Here is a 17,571-nt window from a genome sequence, read left to right as displayed (position 1 = left end):
TGCCTAAATAACTATTTCGTAGCCAACAGGGAGACTGACGGGGCAGTAAGGAGGTCGTTAGTTCTCCACTATACGGTAGATTAAATATTCACGTTTTTCAAACACTTATTGAATACAGGCATCGCTACGGACTAGAACACTGCGGTGGCTGGTTTAAGATGCACACTTCGATCCCCAACTGAATCCGGACTTTGAACAATTCAAATTGCGCCAGGTCAGCCAAAGAAGGAGAGTCGATTGATGCATTTTACGCCCGCCTGCGCAAACTGGCCAGCACATGTACAGTGGGTGAGCAACCCAAGGAGATACGGGCCCAGATGATGCAAGGGTGCCGAGATAAGAAGCTCAGGAGACTCATACTACGCCAGCCAAGAATTACATTGGAAGACATCCTCATATTAGCGAGGACCCACGATCTATACACGGCAAGAGCTAACGAAATGGATCATGCTCTCACAAAGCCCGAAGGAAGACCAGAGACCATCAAAATAGAGTGGCCGACACCCTCCGCACGAAAGTACGAGGTGACACACCCAAGAAGACAAGGCCCGATACGCCCAAGACGCGGTGTGGGTACTGCGGGCATGAGCCGCATGCAGCAAAGGACTGCCCCACGCAAGGGAAAACCTGCGCAAACTGTGGGATTCCTAACCACTGCGGAGCAGTGTGCAGGAGACGGATTCGAAGCCGAGACACACAAGGACAAAAGCCACCCTCACGAGTGGTACGTCACCTGTCCACAGCAGATTTCGCACAGATGGAGGAAGCTCATAGAGTAAGCCAGAGGTACCAAGGGCCCGAAGATTCATCCACGGATGAGGATGAAGTGGAAACCTACCTGATATCATTCACACGAGAGCTTAAGCATCGCAGGAGACCGCAGCCCACCTGCATGATTAACATCGCCGGATCGGAGGCAAAGGCAATTATTGATACCGGGGCGTCGTCAACGTGATGGGCCTTCAGCAATACCGGTGCCTCCAACCTCGACCACCAATCGCTCTGTCCCGGACCAAGAGATTTGCCTATGGGAGCCAAACTCCTCTGCCCCTGAAAGGAAAGGTATCTGTCCCAGTCAGGTCAAACGACCAGGAAGTTACAACCATCATCCACTTCATAGATCTTGAAGCGGACACTTTAATCAGCAGTCTCACAGCGGAAGACCTCGGCCTCGTGTCATTTGCCCGGAGCGTCCAGACACACCAGGTCGACGAGATTTTGGACCGGTTCCCCGAACTTTTCCAAGGACTCTAGACGCATCAAGTGCGACCCCCATCAAACTGCAAATTGACAAGTCCGTCACCCCGGTCGCTCTTCGACATAGGAGAGTTCCTTTTCACCTGAGACCCTTGGCGGAGAAAGAACTGGAAATCAAGGCATAATTGAAAAGGTCCAGGGACCGACACCCTGGGTTTCCCCAATGGTCTTTGCGGAAAAACCCAAGCAGCCGGGCACCATCCGCCTCTGTATCGATATAAGGTTACCCAACCGAGCCATCAAAAGAGAGCATCACATCACACCAACGATGGATGATATAATTGCGGATGTCAATGGCTCAAGGTGGTTTTCAAAGATCGATCTGAACGTGGGGTACCAATTAGCGGAGGAAAGCCGCTATATTACAACGTTTAGTACCCACTTAGGGCTGCTTCGTTACAAGCGGCTGAACTTCAAAATATCCTCGGCTGCAGAGGTATTCCAGAACACTATCCGCAAGATGTTGTCCGGGCTGCCAGGGGTTATAAACGTCAGCAATGACATCCTGATCCACTCTACCACGGCCGCTGACCATCACAGACACCTGAGAAGTACCTTGCGTCGCCTCCGTGAACACGGTGCGACCTTCCACAGAGAGAAGTGTCTGTTTTTCCAACCATCTCTGGAATTCTTTGGGTACGTGTTCAGTCAGCAAGGCATCCAGGTGGACCAGAAGAAGTCGCAAGCCATCCGAAGTGGCCCAGCTCCAAACACTGAAGTGCGGAGTTTCCTTGGCATGGCTACTTACTGTGGGAGGTTCATTCCTGACCTCGCAACCCGCGCCGAACCACTGAGGGCCCTTATAAAAACAGATGTCAAGTGGCAATGGGGACCGCGGGCAGAGGAAGCCTTCCAGAGCATCAACGACGCGCTACTAGGAGAATCCACCCTTGCATACTTTGACCCGGCGAAGCGAACAGAACTACTGGTAAACACCAGTCCAGTGGGGCAAGGGGTAATCCTTGCCCAGAAACAACAGCCAGGTCGATTGGCTGCCCTCTCGTTTGCCAGTATGTCCCTGACTCCTACCGAAAAGAGATATGCCCAGATTGAACGAGAAGCGCTCGTCATAAAATAGGCCTGTAACCACTTCCATCTGTACCTGACGGGCCAACCATTCACTGTGGTAACTGACCACCAGCCGTTGGTTCCCCTCTTCAAAGGGACAGCCCCTCACCCACCACCCCGGATTGGGCGATGGGCCGTGCATCTCCAGCCCTACCAGATGGAAGTAGTATACCGACCCGGGGCAAAGAACCCTGCGGACTTCTTACCTCGACACCCAGCGCTCCAGAAGGAGAAGGATGATTTTGAAGGGTCGGCGACGTGCCCCCAGGCAATGACGCTCGAGCAAATCAGGGCATCCACCGAGCAAGACCCCATATACTCCCGGACTCTCCAAGTGGTTCAAAAAGGGTCGTGGAAGGACTATCTTCAACAGACTACCACGTGGGCGCCGGAAGACCATGGGGAGCTGACAAAGATATGGAGGGTAAGGAGCGAATTGAGTGCCACGGCAGATGGAATACTCCTAAGAGGCACGAGGTTAGTGATACCACAATCTCTGCGACAACGAGCGACTCAACTGGCCCATGGGTGACACCAAGGTGTGACCAAAATGAAGGCAAGGATGAGAGAGAAAGTCTGATTTCCAGAACTTGAGGCTATGGTGGCCAGCCTGCCAGATAACCAGCGCTCCCGAGTGGCCGATTCCCGTAATCACTGAAGAGGCCTGCACCATTCCATGGTCGGAAATGAGCATAGATTTTGTGAGTTTCCCTGGAGAGAAGCACACGCTCGTCCTCGTGGATGGGTTCTCTGAATAGCCTATAGTGGAACCAATCCTGTTGACCGCCTTTTTTCCATGTGGCTTCCATCTTGGAGAAGGTGTTTGCCACTTTTGGGTTCCCCACGGAGTCCCCCATTCCAAGGGGCTGAGTTTGCTGATTTCCTCTCTCAACGAGGGATCGATCATCGGCATGCCACGCCCCAATGGCCCCAAGCCAACGGGGATGTAGAGCGGTTTATGAGGACTTTAAACAAAATGCTACGGATTGCCAGTGTGGAACAAGCGGATCCGGAACGGCGTCTCCACGAGTTCCTCAGGGAATACAGAAGCACCCCACATTGCACCACGCTGCGGAGCCCCTGGTCCCTCATGTTCAGATGGCCACGAAGAGACTTAATCCCTATGTGTCCAGGGTATACTTCCCCACCCCCGGACGTCGAGGAGACCCAAGCAAGACTGGAGCGGCAGAATTACCGAGCCAGCGTCCAACGCCACACTGCACCCAGGTCACACCGGCTGGGTGCCACTGTCCTACTAAAAGACCGCCGGCCGGGGGGAAAGTTCTGGACCATGCATTAACCAGGCACAAGGACAGTGGTGACCAGCAATGGTACGATGGTAACCGCCCGAAGAGGGAGAGTAGAAGTGTCTCGGATCATCTCCTGGTTCTAAGAAGTCCGGGCAGAATCTGGACAGCCCTCGACACCCACGTCTTTCTTCTCAAGTGAAAATATGGTTTTTATTTGATCTTACTTCAGCAGACTTCATTTTTAAAATATCTGTTGCATATGGAGACCCCAAAACATTTACATGATACCTGATGGTGTCAATCATATCCAGGCTGGCACTACCATCATGCATTGCCTATTAGATGTAATGACACCCAATATATAAATCATGCTGTCACTAATTGTTTTAGTTAACTTTTGCTCAGGAAGGTGTCCAGATTCCCTAATATGTCCAGGGATGTGCCTAAAACTTTAATCTGTCACAGAAGCAACATTTTATTTAGCTTTTTTCATAAATTCTGAAGTCCTCATCATAAGACTGAATATCTTTCTGAGTTTGAGAAGCTGCCGTAGCAATTGACACCTACAAAGGTTATGTCAACCAGGACATCTGGAAAAGTCATGCTTGCGTTGGCATCATCTTTAAAGCCTAGTGCTCTGGAACGACTGAGTTGATTGCTGATGGATGGAGATTTCTCCCTAAGATTCCGGCAGGACCAGAGAGTGATAAATAGACTCTTTCACGCCACTCATGAGACTGGAGCTCCCTTCGTAGTCCTTCAGTAGCAATACTACTCTTTAGGCATTGCCAATACTAAAAAAACAATAATAAAAGGTTTCATTTCATTCTACTGCAATTGTTGAAGAGGCGGAACCAGTCCTGAAGTTGCTTGATGTACCCCTTTGAGAGCTTATCTGTCAGGGTGCCCACCTATGCTAGTACACATAGACGTGTTCAAAATATAGTTCTTTTCGTTTAGGGTTAAAAATAGAATGCAGTTAATCTCTTTGATTCTCATTGTTGCATATTCCTTTGGGATGAAATGTTATTTCCCTGACAGTCTTGAAACACTGCATGGGCTTACAGTTCATAACTTCAGGGACGTCCTGCCAGAACATCTACCTTCATAGCCAGGAGTGGATATCTGGTATCAAATCTGCAGCTTAAGCATTACTGCTGTGTGTGAACTTAATAGGTCCATGATGCCATCATTGCATAGTCTTTGCCAAAGAAAGTGCAAGGTTATAGGTCCTTCAAGAAATCTCCCACCACATTTTGCTGGTTCAAAATGCCAGAGTTCAACAGAGCTTAGAGGAAGGAGTTAATGAAGTGAGTGTGACAGTTTGTGGTTGTAAGTGTACTAGACTCATAACCATGTAGTGGGGTGAATAAAGTTGTGCCAACCGCTTCCTTTCATTGCTGTAATCTATATTGTTGTTGCTACTTGACATTTACATAGCACTTGTGTGACCTTGTACCTCAGCTTCGTTTGAAGTGGCTGCAAGCCAGTTTGCATCTGTGGCTGGAAAAACTGTGAAGGTGTGAGAAGCTTATGAAGGAAGAGCTTTGTGACATACGTGGAGTACAAGGGCTGGCGATTGCTTCTAAACATGTAGATTGATGCCTCTCTTAGGCATGAAGTATCAAGGAGACAAATTAGCAGATACTAATATCCAGTGGATAGTGCATTTCACCACTTTATACTGGAAACGATAGGCATAGGACAAATGCCCATCCATGTGGCAGTGAGCAGGGGAAATGAATAGGTAGATAGTGATCTACTGCTTTGCTCCCTTGCACATATATTGCTGTTTTATAGGAGGTGTTTCCCACATTAGTGTTTGTGAACTACTGCCCATGAGTTTACTGTGCATGACAAAGTTAAAGACATTTTGTACAAGGGACATCAAGATGAAGCCTATTTTCTCCCTTTTGATTAGGCTCTTAAGAATGGAATGGTGGACATATTAGAGAAAGCAACCCCTAGTGTCTGGAATATCAAGACCAGAGCTAAAGAACTACTGGCTGATTCAGCGTGATTCTCTTTCTGAACCAGTCTTTCTTAGGCTGAATCTCTAGGAGCATATTTGGCTAACTCCAGAAGTCCTAAAGCATGCTCAGCCTTACACTTTGTTTCCCAAAGAATGGTCACAATGATGAGAAATGTTCTCGCTGAATAGTTTCTAGGATCTGTAAATATGGCCAATAAATTCAGAATGTATCATTATACTTTGTGGCAACAGCTGGTACACAGAGCAGTGATCCTTGCACACACAAAGAACTGCTGAATTGAAGAGGTGATTGTTATGGTGATATCCACTCTCTCTTGACTTTGGTCATCCGGTTCCCACATACCGATTTTCTCAGTCGTTTTAATTTATACCCCACATTGGAAAAGGCTCTGGCAGTTGTGGACTTTATTGCAAATCATAAACATTTTACACAGGATGAAGAACAATTGGTCTGTGACAAAGTGGATCTCACATTGAAAAAATTTGAGAAATCCAAATAGACTACAAGGTTCATGAGTCTTTGTTACTCCTAATTTGTTGTGCGCTTTACAGAGGATGATTTTAGTCTCGAGGACTTGCATAAGTAATCATCAGAAAGAAAAATTCAAGGTGAGCTTTATGGTGGAGATTTTGGTTTTAGCGATGGTGATTGAATGAGCTTCCTGTTATAAATATGCCAGTTGCTTATTTCAATTCTTCCATCACACAACCCCACCAAAGTACATTTCCTAATACTCTATGACAGTATTAAACAACTGCTAGTACAGACATGGCTCAATCACATGAATCTGACAGCCACCTAGCGCCCAATGCCATGTCACTTGGAGTCACCCTGAACACTGACCTTGCGCTCAAGGAACACATCCCCTGGAAAACCAAGACTGCCTGCTACCAGTTTTCTCTATTATCAGAAGTGAAAGCATTCCTCCCAGAAAATGACTTCAGAACTGCTTTAGAATTCCTTCTGCTCCAACACCTGAACAGTGTCAATACCGTGTACGTATTGACACTGGGACACCGTACTAGCCCTTTTGAAATGCATTCTACACACTTCCAAATCTTTTGTTTCCATCTTTGTTGACCTACTGGGAAGGATTAGGATTGTTAGAGCTAATTTTAGAATTTAAAGAAGATGACAATAAAGGAAAACTAGTGTTACAGCTAATCAACATTTTTCTTCTATATCATTGGATCTCCATGCATATGTATAAACACTGAATATATTAGTAAGCTTATCCATTCCTAAGGCCAGTCGAAAAGCCCTAAAAAATGGAAGTGAACAAGACATACTAAATCTGGCAAACCCTGAATGCATGCATACCCAGGCTGCTAAAGCACTTTGCAAGACAGCCTTTTCACTAATGTGCTATAAAAAGAGTCTGATTGGTTTCTATCTAAAGTCCCATAATGCTCTTTCCTTTATTATAATATAAATTATAAATATAAGAACATTTTGAAGGCAGTTTAAAACCTGGAATTTGGGAAATGTTAAGGTGTACTGCAGTAATAAAGAGCTGCATTTATAGCTAATTTACAAATTGAAATTATGTTAATATAGGATGGGTACTATCCTTCTCATTCTGAAAATAAACTTCATCTGAAATAAAAAAAAAAAATCCTTGGATAGTTAGCGCTACAGCTACTTGAGGATTAAAACTTGAAAGCAATTTATACGTTTACATAGGCCTTTTTGTGGTTAGTTTTAAGACTTCTTTCAATAAATTTAAAGTTTTCTGAGGGTTTGACTATTTATGATGCTGAATTTAATGAAACTCCATATGAAAAAGAACTGTTAACAGGTTGGTAAGTTTTTCTTCTTTTTAGATGACCAATTCAAAACCCACACCAACTAGAAGATTCCGTTTATACCTTCACTGACTGACACTTTTCAGATAAGGGTGTTTGTGCCAGCACATAAATGGCATGGATCCTTTGAATCATACTGGACGTCTATTAAAGTTTGGGTTTTGAGGTTGGTATGCTGCATTGCTTCCTACATACTACCAGTATCTCCGTGTGGGCTAAGGATGAGGTATTTGCATAAACACTGAGGTGGTAGTATTTGCATCGTCATTGATAGCATACAGACCTGCTTTTGGTGCGGCTGTGCTTTGCTGAGAATTAGTGTGATGAATGCCAATCGGTTAATTGGCCAGGATTTCGCTACTCTGAAATGTAAAGTTCAGGTGGTGAACCTTTCTTCCATGATTAGGTTTGGGGTGGATCTGTAGGAACGGAATGTAAGTCACCTATTACCCTAACAGTGGCACCTCCATATCAACTTGTTGGAGCTCTTTGTTATCAGGATGGTTCACACTAACCTCCTTTTACTAGTGCAAGGCCGGCAAATGGTTTGTTGAAATGGAATCCCAGTGCTGTGCACTACATCAAAGTATGCAGGGCAGTGGGTTCTTTAAAGCTGTGTGAGCTTCAAATATTGCAACCCAAAGGGAGTCTTCATTCAGATATGCTGGCAAAACCTTTCCATGTGTGGGTGAAGTCACGGATGGAACTTGCAGGAATGCAAAGTATGTTCTGGTTTTGGAAGTGTACAAGAAAGAATGTGCAAGCAAGTGTATTACTTCCCCTTTTTAGGAGCAGTCAGATGCTCTTGAACATATTCAGACAGTTCCAACAACAATGCTTCTGAAGGCTTCACATTGGCTGAGATTTGTGGATTTTCCGCCTTCTATGAAAAGGGTGGTCGGCTACCACTCTTTCTTTCACTTCTGTTACAAGAGTAATATTAGTTTGGAATTTAATTTTGGACAGCTGTCATTTATTGGTCATGAACATTCTTATGCTCGATATAATGTTGGATGTCAGATCGAATCGCATCATGTTTCCCCTATAAATTTTGTTTGTTTAGCTTAGGTTGATTAGACTATGATAAATGTCTGAATCTAATTGTCTATATTATCTGAAATACTATTTGAAGCTGTCATCCATTAGATGTAAATCTGTCTGTGCTTCCCATCTTTTTAAGAAGTCTAATGATCTTTATCTTTTTGAGATCCTTTGGGTTGTACATTGTTGAAAGGATTGATGAACAGTTTTTCTGGGAATAGGAGTTCCAGCCAGAAGGGGGGTATGTTGTGGACCCTATCAGAGATTTGCCACACACTATCTTTTCTAAAGACAAAGGGATTTTGAAGGTTAAACTGTCGCTCCTTCCTAAGTTAGGGACACAATTGCACCCTAACAATCCTATTCCATAGCAAGCCCTCTTTGCTCTACTTCATCCATTTAAGATGGTGAAGAGGCTACATAGAGTGACTCATTACATCTAAAGTTCTCCTGGATTATCTGGCAGCTGTTGTTACCTGTGGAAGTGCTTTTAAATATATAGCTGTCACAAAACAGTAAATTTCCCGATGGATAGTGGTCTGCATCCATGAGTGCTGTGGTGATAACTCACAGGAATCAGCCTGAGGAGATAGCAACCACTCCTGAGTTTTGAGGGGGGTTCTTTTGCAGAGGCTGTAAGACACTTGCTTTACCCTCTATACTTTAGAAAAGCTTTATTGTATTGATTCATTTGCAAGGGTTGAAAAACGTGGTTGGAAGATCTGAGTTCTTCACCTTTTCACTGGTCTGAAGCCCCGTCATGGAAATTGTTAGGCTTTGCAAAAATGTTTAAAAAACATAAAAATGTCTATTGAGAATAGTATCTGTTAGAAGAAAAGGCAACAACTCTTTGTGAACACAGTTTCTGTGGAATAGTTTGTAACAATAAGAAATTTATCATCATCCACCAAATCTGTCCTCTGATTGTCTTAAGCCTACATTGCTCAAAATATGAGAATTGAAGGGACAAGCTAGTTTACTGCATTACGAACGTGTGACACTTTGGACTTAAGTGGCACCACATAGCATTGTGACAGTGTGTTAAAACAGTTTTCGCAGTTCTGTGTTGCTGCGGACTAATTTCAAACATGATGACCCTGCATACAACTGCCTGTTATGCACTTAGGCATGTGTAAATAGCACATGTGGAATTAACATATGAATACAATCCCACCCAAAAGTTGAAATTCCCATTTGGGTGTAAGCAAGAGTTTGCACCTGAAATGGAGCACCTTTCTTTTGTACCCATGGTTATCAAAGGTGCATAACTTATTCTGTTGTTGTTTGTCCAAGCCTGGGAGTCGACAAATGATCCTGTGTTGGAGAAGGACAATCTATGTACCTGTATATTGCTCCAGTGTTTCTGTCTATAATAGACTCACATGCATATCGCTATAATCATACCGTTTTTATATGCACATTCTTTTGGCCTATGCACTCTTTCCTTGAACAGTCCAAAGGATTTGAATGAGCTCCTCATGTTATTTTATGTACTTTTATTTTATGGAAGTATGAAGGATTTACTGTCTATTATTTGCATGTAAACTTATGAAACATAGCAATGCTGTGGAGAGTTGTACTTACCAATAATTCTTTTATATCTTCTCAACTTGTTTGAGTAAATCAGTGATGCTTGTATTTTTCTGTTTTTTTGCAGACACTCTTCTTTGTGAGGACCTGCAGTCTTCATCAACAGTGTCAAGCCCAACACAGACTGGTCCCATCATGTACATGCCATCCGCTGCAGGTGATTCTGTTCCAGTGAGCCCCTCAAGCCCACATGCCCCGGACCTTGGCAGTGTATGTAGATCATCTCTAGCAAGCAGTCCATCATTGCCAATTCCTTTGTATTCTAACGTCACTGTAAATGTGATCAGTAGTGTAATCTCACCTTGTATTTTTGGGATATTAACACTAGGGTTGTAGTATACAGAAGTTTTTAAATATGGGCGCATCGAACAATTGTGCTTGCAACAGCCCCCCAAATACTTGTTCTGTCAACCTCTCATAATAGCCTCTGATTGCATTACAATTTCAAGTGAGGAATCCAGTGCCTTGTTCATTCCTCCCTTACCCATAGTTTGCAGCTTGGGCATAACAGATTTGCTACTCTCCCATAAAAGGAAACTTAAATTCATTATAACAGAAGTATAAATAGCAAGATGATCCTTGCATATAAACCAATTTCCGAAATTACCAAATAAAAAGTTTCAGATGGATACTTCTAACAGCAGATTCCTCCCCTTTAGAATAACCCCAGGTACCAGCCAGACAGGATTGGGATAATTTCATTTCGGGGTTCCCATAAACCAATAGGTGGCTCCTCATGGCTCTGCAGTGACCCTATACTGCTCATTAGGGGGCGAATCTGAGCTGAATATAATTGCCACTCTGCATGCTAACATCTGTTCCTTTCTTTCTGTGCCCTTCTACGTGCATCTGGTGTTTCGCTTCTAACTTTGTCAGTTTTCCGCCGACTCCAAAATGCGTCCTTAGGCATTATGTCAAGGATGATGTCTCTCCCAAAAATAACAAGATTCAAGACTTAACGCGACCGCCGGAACCAGATGTCAGTAATGGATCCACACAACATGTTTTTGGTGCTTGGACTAAGGTCATGACACAAAGCTGTGCAATAAATGTTTTCTTATGCACACAAAGGCCATTCACAATCTCGTTCAAGAAGCTTGTCCTGCGCAAAGTGCCATTCATGCTCTGTGTCTTCCAGTATGTTGATGTGCCATACACTCAAGGAAGCTTAGTGGGACTTTGCATCACTCAAAATCAGAGGAGAAGACGCGAAGGCATCAATCTAAAGATTATATGTACAAGAGTATTATGACTTGGAGAGTATTATGACTTGGATCTGGTGCTTCTGCAAGTCTTGGTGTGCCTGAATTCGTCAGGTAGTCCTCATCCCCACACCAAATAGCAGCCTTCAAAAAGACCATGCTACATCTATTTCAGATGCGTCTCACTTCCTCTGCCCTGTCTTTGCGGCCTACCGAGCCATAAAGGGCTCCATTTGGGCTTTTGCGTGCAGGCTCATCCCCAGCACCAACTGCCCCAGTGGGATCAGTTGTCTGCTTTCACTTCCACCCCAGCCCTTGGTTCCACACCATTCCCTTCTGTGCCGGCGCTGACAATACCACCACCTGCTTTGGCACCAGTCCCATCTCCCACGCCAATCTCCAACCCTGAGACTGCTTTACCTCCTCCAGGCCAATGTTGCTCTATGAGAATGCAAAAGGGCAACCAGTCAGTATGCAACCAGACTCGAATTAACGGCCTTAACACCAGTAGTATCAGAAGCTAGAGATTTTTTTACGGATCCAACTCTGATGCAGCTCAAAGTATGCAACATGTTCCCCCACAACCCGTTTAATGTAGATGATGCGGACAACCTACCACTTCATTATATCGATGATGGACTATACGTGTATTTTCAGAAAGCCAGTGGGCTAGATACGTCTCCAGAGACTGAACTAGACTCTCCATCTGAGCCATCAACGGAAGAAAGTGCCTTTGACAGTAGTAGTGTGAAGGGCAGCAGAAGTGCTTAATTTACTGTTTCCTGCTGTTGAAACGAAGGCTGACATCCTTCTATGAGGTCCTTCCTTTTTTGATCCACTTTTAACGAGGCCTGCCAGACACACTCATGGTAACCTGGTCTAAACCGTGCTCAGGCTCCTTGGTCAGTCGAACTATGCCTAGGTGACTCAGACCATCCTCTGGTGAACTCAATTTTCTAACAAGGCATCCTACAAGAGAAAACCTGGTGGTATAGGCATTGATCGTTCACTTGTAAAGCCTTTCCGACCAATCATTCGAGTAGAGAGTCGAAACATTTTGCTGCCTTCAGAAAGGAAATGTTTTCTTCAGCTAGTCTAGCCTTACGATCCTTGAACGCTGTGTGCCTTCTAGGCAGGTACACCCATGCTTTATGGGACAAGGCTAGTAGGATAATGCTGGCCATCTCGAAGACCTCTGAGGCTTGCTGGCTCAAACGATCAGGACACAGCAAACTATAGCTTGCCTGCTGGCTTGAACAGAGCAGACTGTGTTGGCAAAGTTATTGGCATAAGTGTTGTGCTTCGAAAGTACATCTGGACGAGTTGATCTGTGTTTTCAGAAGATGTCCAAGCGTTCTTGTTGGGCATGTCCTTTGATGACTTGGAGAGAAGTACAATTTAAGGACATTCGAGTCACAGCATGATATTTCTGATTTTTGTCTCCTCCCAAGAAGTTCCAGCAACATTACAGAAAGTGTAAGCGTTATTCCAGGGGGCTAGCTGACAAACGCCAGCCCTCCTAACCTGTGTAGTAACAGCAGACCCAGTCCTTTCAGGGCAGAGGTCTTTGCAGCAGTCAAGGCCATTCGCACCAGCAGGGACATCTCTTGTCTAACTCCACTTCCCCTCTAAAAAGCGCACACCCTTCTGGTAGGAGGCATGATACGACATTTCCTCCCTAGCTGGAGATCCATCACATTGGACAGATAGGTCTGCGAATTATTCAGTGTTTTCTTCCTGCATTTTATTTCCTCTAAGCCCAAACAGAGTGACTCTATGCACACCATGCTGCAAACTGGTTGCACAAATTCAACCTACTGCCTTGCCAATGGTGCCATCAAGTGGGTTTAAGATTCAGAGAAAAGAAAGGTTATGTGATGGTTATTTGTAAAGCTCACTGTCAAGGCTATGCTCGTGCTATTTGCGCTGCTTCCTTGTCCCGTAGCAAGACAGAGGCCTCAGGCATATACTGTACTTCCACCCACAAAATACCTTTTTGAGGAAAGACCAATTTAAAACGTTTACCCTTTCTGCTCTGGAACCAGGAGACTGGACGGTGTTCAAGCACTTGCTGAATGTGTATTTTCATGTACCCGTCCTTCAATCCCACAAGTGTTATCTATTTCTCAAGGTGGAGTTGGAGCACTTCTAATTTGCTGTTCTTCACTTCAGCCAATGGTCACTGCCCATCTTCAAAGGTCAGTGGTAAATGTGTCACTGTGCCTCGATGACGGACTTCTCAAAGAGCTTGCAGCAGTCAGTAATGGGACACCTTTGGATAAAGACTGAACTCTTACCTATGGAGTCTTCTGGCAATTAGCTGAATTCCAACCTGAGACCAACTCCGGTCGCTGCCTTTATTGAGTCTGTCGGAGACACAGTGGCATTCAAAGCCCTTCCACAATCCTGGGTGTCAGAGAGGACGGCTCTTAGGCTTCTTGAATTCCTTGCCTCCTGCATCCTCTTCTTCCTGAATGACAGTTGGTATTTGCGGCCCCTGCATTGAGACCTGATTTTTGTGGGCTTGGAATAAGTGCTGCCTCTCTAATTACATATAGATCTCTCGGGAGACGGCTCAAGATCCTCTGTGGTGGCAGACAAGCACCAGCTTGGCCAGCAGCCGCTCTCTCTTGCATTCCAACCCACACGCGATGGTTCTTACAGATGCTTCACTGCTGGGTTCAAAAGGGAGGGGTCACCTGGGAAAGGTGGAGATCACATACCTGTGGTCGCCAGCTCCATATCAATCTTCTGGAGCTTCAGGCAATCCACCTGGGTTTGAAAGCCTTCCTGCATACATCTAGCAAAAGCCTTTGTAAGTCCTTATGGACAACGCAGCTACCATGTGGCACTGCAACAAGCAGAACAGAGTGGGGTCCTGAATCCTCTTCTAAGAGGCTTCGCGTCTGAGGAGGTGGCTGGACCAGCAGAGCATCTTTTTGGTAGCTAACCCTCTAGCAGGATCTCTAAATGCCAGAGTAGGTAAGCTGAGTAGATGTCAGCTGTTGGATCATGAATGGCATTATGGTTTTTAGGTGACAAGGGGCTTCTCTTCCAGGGGATCCTCCTCAATAGTCAGAAGCACTGAAGAAGTACAAACTCTCGGATTCTGTTATTGTGGCATATTGGGACAGAAAAATCCTCTGCATGGTAAAGACGTGTACCTCTGCCCTGAGTGCCCAACTGTACTGTTGTCTGGATCCCTAATGCTGATTTTTTTTTGTTGGTCATAGGCGAACATGGATCATGCGTGTGCCCCAAGACATAGGCCTGTCTCATGGAATGTGGTTTTGCTGCACTGGGAGGTGCGCCTAAAGCGTTACCGTCATAGTGGTGGAAGGATACCAGGAGTTAAGAAGCACAAGCACGGTGGTGGTGGCAGCAACCATGTAGTGATCAGTAGTAGGGAACAAGACCTTTTTAATCTGTGGCACACTAATGAGCCTACAGGCTAACTTACCTTTTTCAAAGTTCCGTTGCTGTTTGCTTAATTCACCTTTGGTCTACATCAGGTGGATGTGGAGTGCTGCAGAGGGCAGGAGTGGTAATTGCATTGGTTGTATGTGTGCCTGGGAAGGGTACAGTACAAGGAAGAGGCAGTACTGAGAAGTACATTTGTGGTTAGTACATGTGTGTGGTACATGTATGCCTATAAGTACTACATTACATGAGAGATGTAGTGCTGTGCAGTGCGTGCTCAGGGACTATATGTGCTATGTGCTTGAGTGTATATATGTGCTTGCGTAAAGTACAATATATGAATGGTGAGGAGCTGTGCAGTGCACAGTGTGTGTGTGCTCGCAGTGTGTGTTTTTTGTTTTTAAATAACTCACCCTGGTTAAAGTCAGGAAAGCTTCAGTGCTGAAAACTGCATGCAGGCTGAGTGTGTGTGATATATGCATATGTACATGTAAGGATACAATGTGTAGAGATATTTGTGCTGAGCAGAAAGTGTGCTATGAATGTACACTGAGTGAGTGTGCCTGCAATGGTATGGAGAACCTTGGATTCTATTTTGGGAAGCCCAGGCCTGCCTGGTAAAGACATGAGAAGAGAGGAATCTCCCCAGACAGATTTTTGTATTGCTACATTCCGGTGTGCTGGGTAGGGACACACTAGAAGGAAGAAAGAGACTCCATTTACATCTCAAAGAACTGCTCTTTGATTCAGTGATAGATCACAAGGAAGGGGCTTGGACACATCTCAGGAAGGGAGATGGGCTGAGAAGAGAATTATAGAGCAGGGCTTGGGAGTCTGAGATTAACCCTTTGATGCACATATCACTGTGGCTGACATCCAGGTGTAAACTTGGTCACTCCCATGAATTATGTTGTGGATAATCGGCTAGAGAGATGGATGCCCTGCTGTGACAGACCTCTTTCATGAAGGAAGATGAAAAGAAGTGCCTACTTCAAAAGAAGCAGAACCCCCCAAAACTTCAAAGATCCAAACTCTAAATTACATTTGGTGTCTGAAAAAGGACTGTTAGAAGAGGAGGTTAAGTCCCCGACAATTGCTGAGTAGCCAGATTGGCAAGACTTCTGCCTGTGACCAGGGCTAGGGTCCAAGTCTTTGCTACTCTCCCTGCTGGGTAACTGCACATCACACAGTAAAACCAAGATCACCTAGCCTGGAGCACCCCGCACTTGCCTAGACCAGTTTGCCCTGTGGGGAAGAGGAGAGCATTGGAGGGAGCAGGATCCAGTGTGGCGTCCTACCGTGAGGACTCCCCGTGCGGGGATATTTCCAGGCACTAATTGAGCTGTCGCCCGTATGCAGGATTATTTTTGGTGACCCCCATATGCCAGGAGACGGCCGCCGTAGAGTAAGCTGTGTAAAGCACTGTGCGGGTTTCGCCACACCCATATTGCCGTGCTGAGGTGACCTCATATCCCAGAGGGGGCCACAGGTAAAGTTTAATTTCCAGGAGTGCCAAGACTCATGACTGTCTGGGCCGGAGCACTTAGACTGAAAGAGCATACACCCGTATCACCACGAACCACATCAACCCCATATGCATGGAAAGCTACCTGTACCAACGGCTGCTGCCCCAAGGAGAGACCGAGAAATGACGAGCCTAAGCTGTGCGGGAATGGCCCACGACTCACCACGGAGTACTGCTGGAGACGCTGTGGACGACGTTGCATCCTCGCTGGCTCCAGTTAGGTAGCGAAGGAAGGAATCTTCATCCCGTTGAACAGCGTCAACTTGCTGCTGCTTCAGGAGAAGAGAGCTGTTCTGGCATCTGAGAGGCTTCCGGCAGTGCCGTTCCAGAGCAGCCTGACCTCTCTAAACTGAGCAGGACTTGTAGATGCGCGTTTGAAGGCTCTCGCTGCATCACTGAATTCTTCAGTGCTTTGAGAATTGGGCCTGTCAGTCCTCGGGGGAACTCGCTGCAATTGGTGCTAGCGCACCATAGACATTTTTGACTAAGTCCCTAAAAGGTCAGAAGGGAGAAGTGGAGAAGTGTGGCTCAATGATTAGAGCGGCAGACCCTGATGCAGAGGTCTAGCCCGGGACCAGGGTTCAATTCCCCGCCTCGCCTCGGCGGGTCTTGGGCTCAAAAATTCCATGGACCTGATAATTCTCGCCTCGGTGCCTATTCCAATCATGGAGTCCCACTCTGCAACTCTGAGCAATAGCTTGCTTAATCTCCACAACGGCCCCCACAACGCTAAGGATGCCTGGCCTCCACCTTGGGGGTGCCCAGGAGTGGACGCCTCACAGGGAAAGCCAGGATGGGTTCCACAGCGGTATTCGTACAAGCGCCTTGAGACCCTTGCGGGTGAGTAGTGCACTATACAAGTATCAAATTTACATTTGAGTATATCCTAAATGTTTGCATTCCCTGATGCAGCCACCAGTGAATGGAGCATAACTTCTGAGCACATTACACAAAGGAGGGTGAGACAGGGATTTCCTGACAACTACTAGAACCCCAACCTCATGGGGGTTGTGTTGTTGCATTTGAATGTCTCATTTCTTTGCCTGTGTAGAATTAGAAATAGTTCGAGGCATGTGGGCTGCTGAATTCATATCTGTGCATAGATCGCCGCCTAGTGTTGGGTCCGGATGTTTGCACGTTGTTGTCCTGGAAGAGTCTTCGAGGTATCCTGGGATAGGTGACTCCTCCCCTGGACTACAGTGCGCATGGGCATCCTCTCCATCCTCAGATTGGGTTCGGATGTGCTATCTTAGCTCAAGTTAGGAAAAACTTTATCGAGGCCAAAAGGCCTTTAGTTCGCGTCGGTACTGTTTTCTCGATCGGTTTCGATACTCCTTTGTTAGTTTAACAACTTTCAGCACCGACTTTTCGCTTCTTACCTGCCCATCGACGACATCGACGATGGAATCGAGGACACCG

The 17,571-nt window shown here is 45.7% G+C and overlaps 1 protein-coding gene across 6 annotated transcripts in view; it reads left to right on the top strand.

The window, feature by feature from the left end:
* The window catches only part of UNK (unk zinc finger), a 683,439-nt gene that overhangs the window by 388,009 nt on the left and 277,859 nt on the right, over positions 1-17,571 (top strand). For all 6 annotated transcript variants that reach the window (XM_085616970.1, XM_085616969.1, XM_085616974.1 and 3 more), the window contains exon 8: positions 10,073-10,215. In XM_085616970.1, coding sequence (XP_085473096.1) covers positions 10,073-10,215 — 143 coding nt within the window. The remainder of the gene's footprint in view (positions 1-10,072; positions 10,216-17,571) is intronic.

Source organism: Triturus cristatus, chromosome 7 (assembly GCF_964204655.1).
Source record: "Triturus cristatus chromosome 7, aTriCri1.1, whole genome shotgun sequence".
In the NCBI taxonomy this organism is placed as follows: Eukaryota; Metazoa; Chordata; class Amphibia; order Caudata; family Salamandridae; genus Triturus; species Triturus cristatus.
The sequence above is the reverse complement of the archived record's forward strand: the minus strand, read 5'-3'. Positions and strand labels throughout refer to the sequence as shown.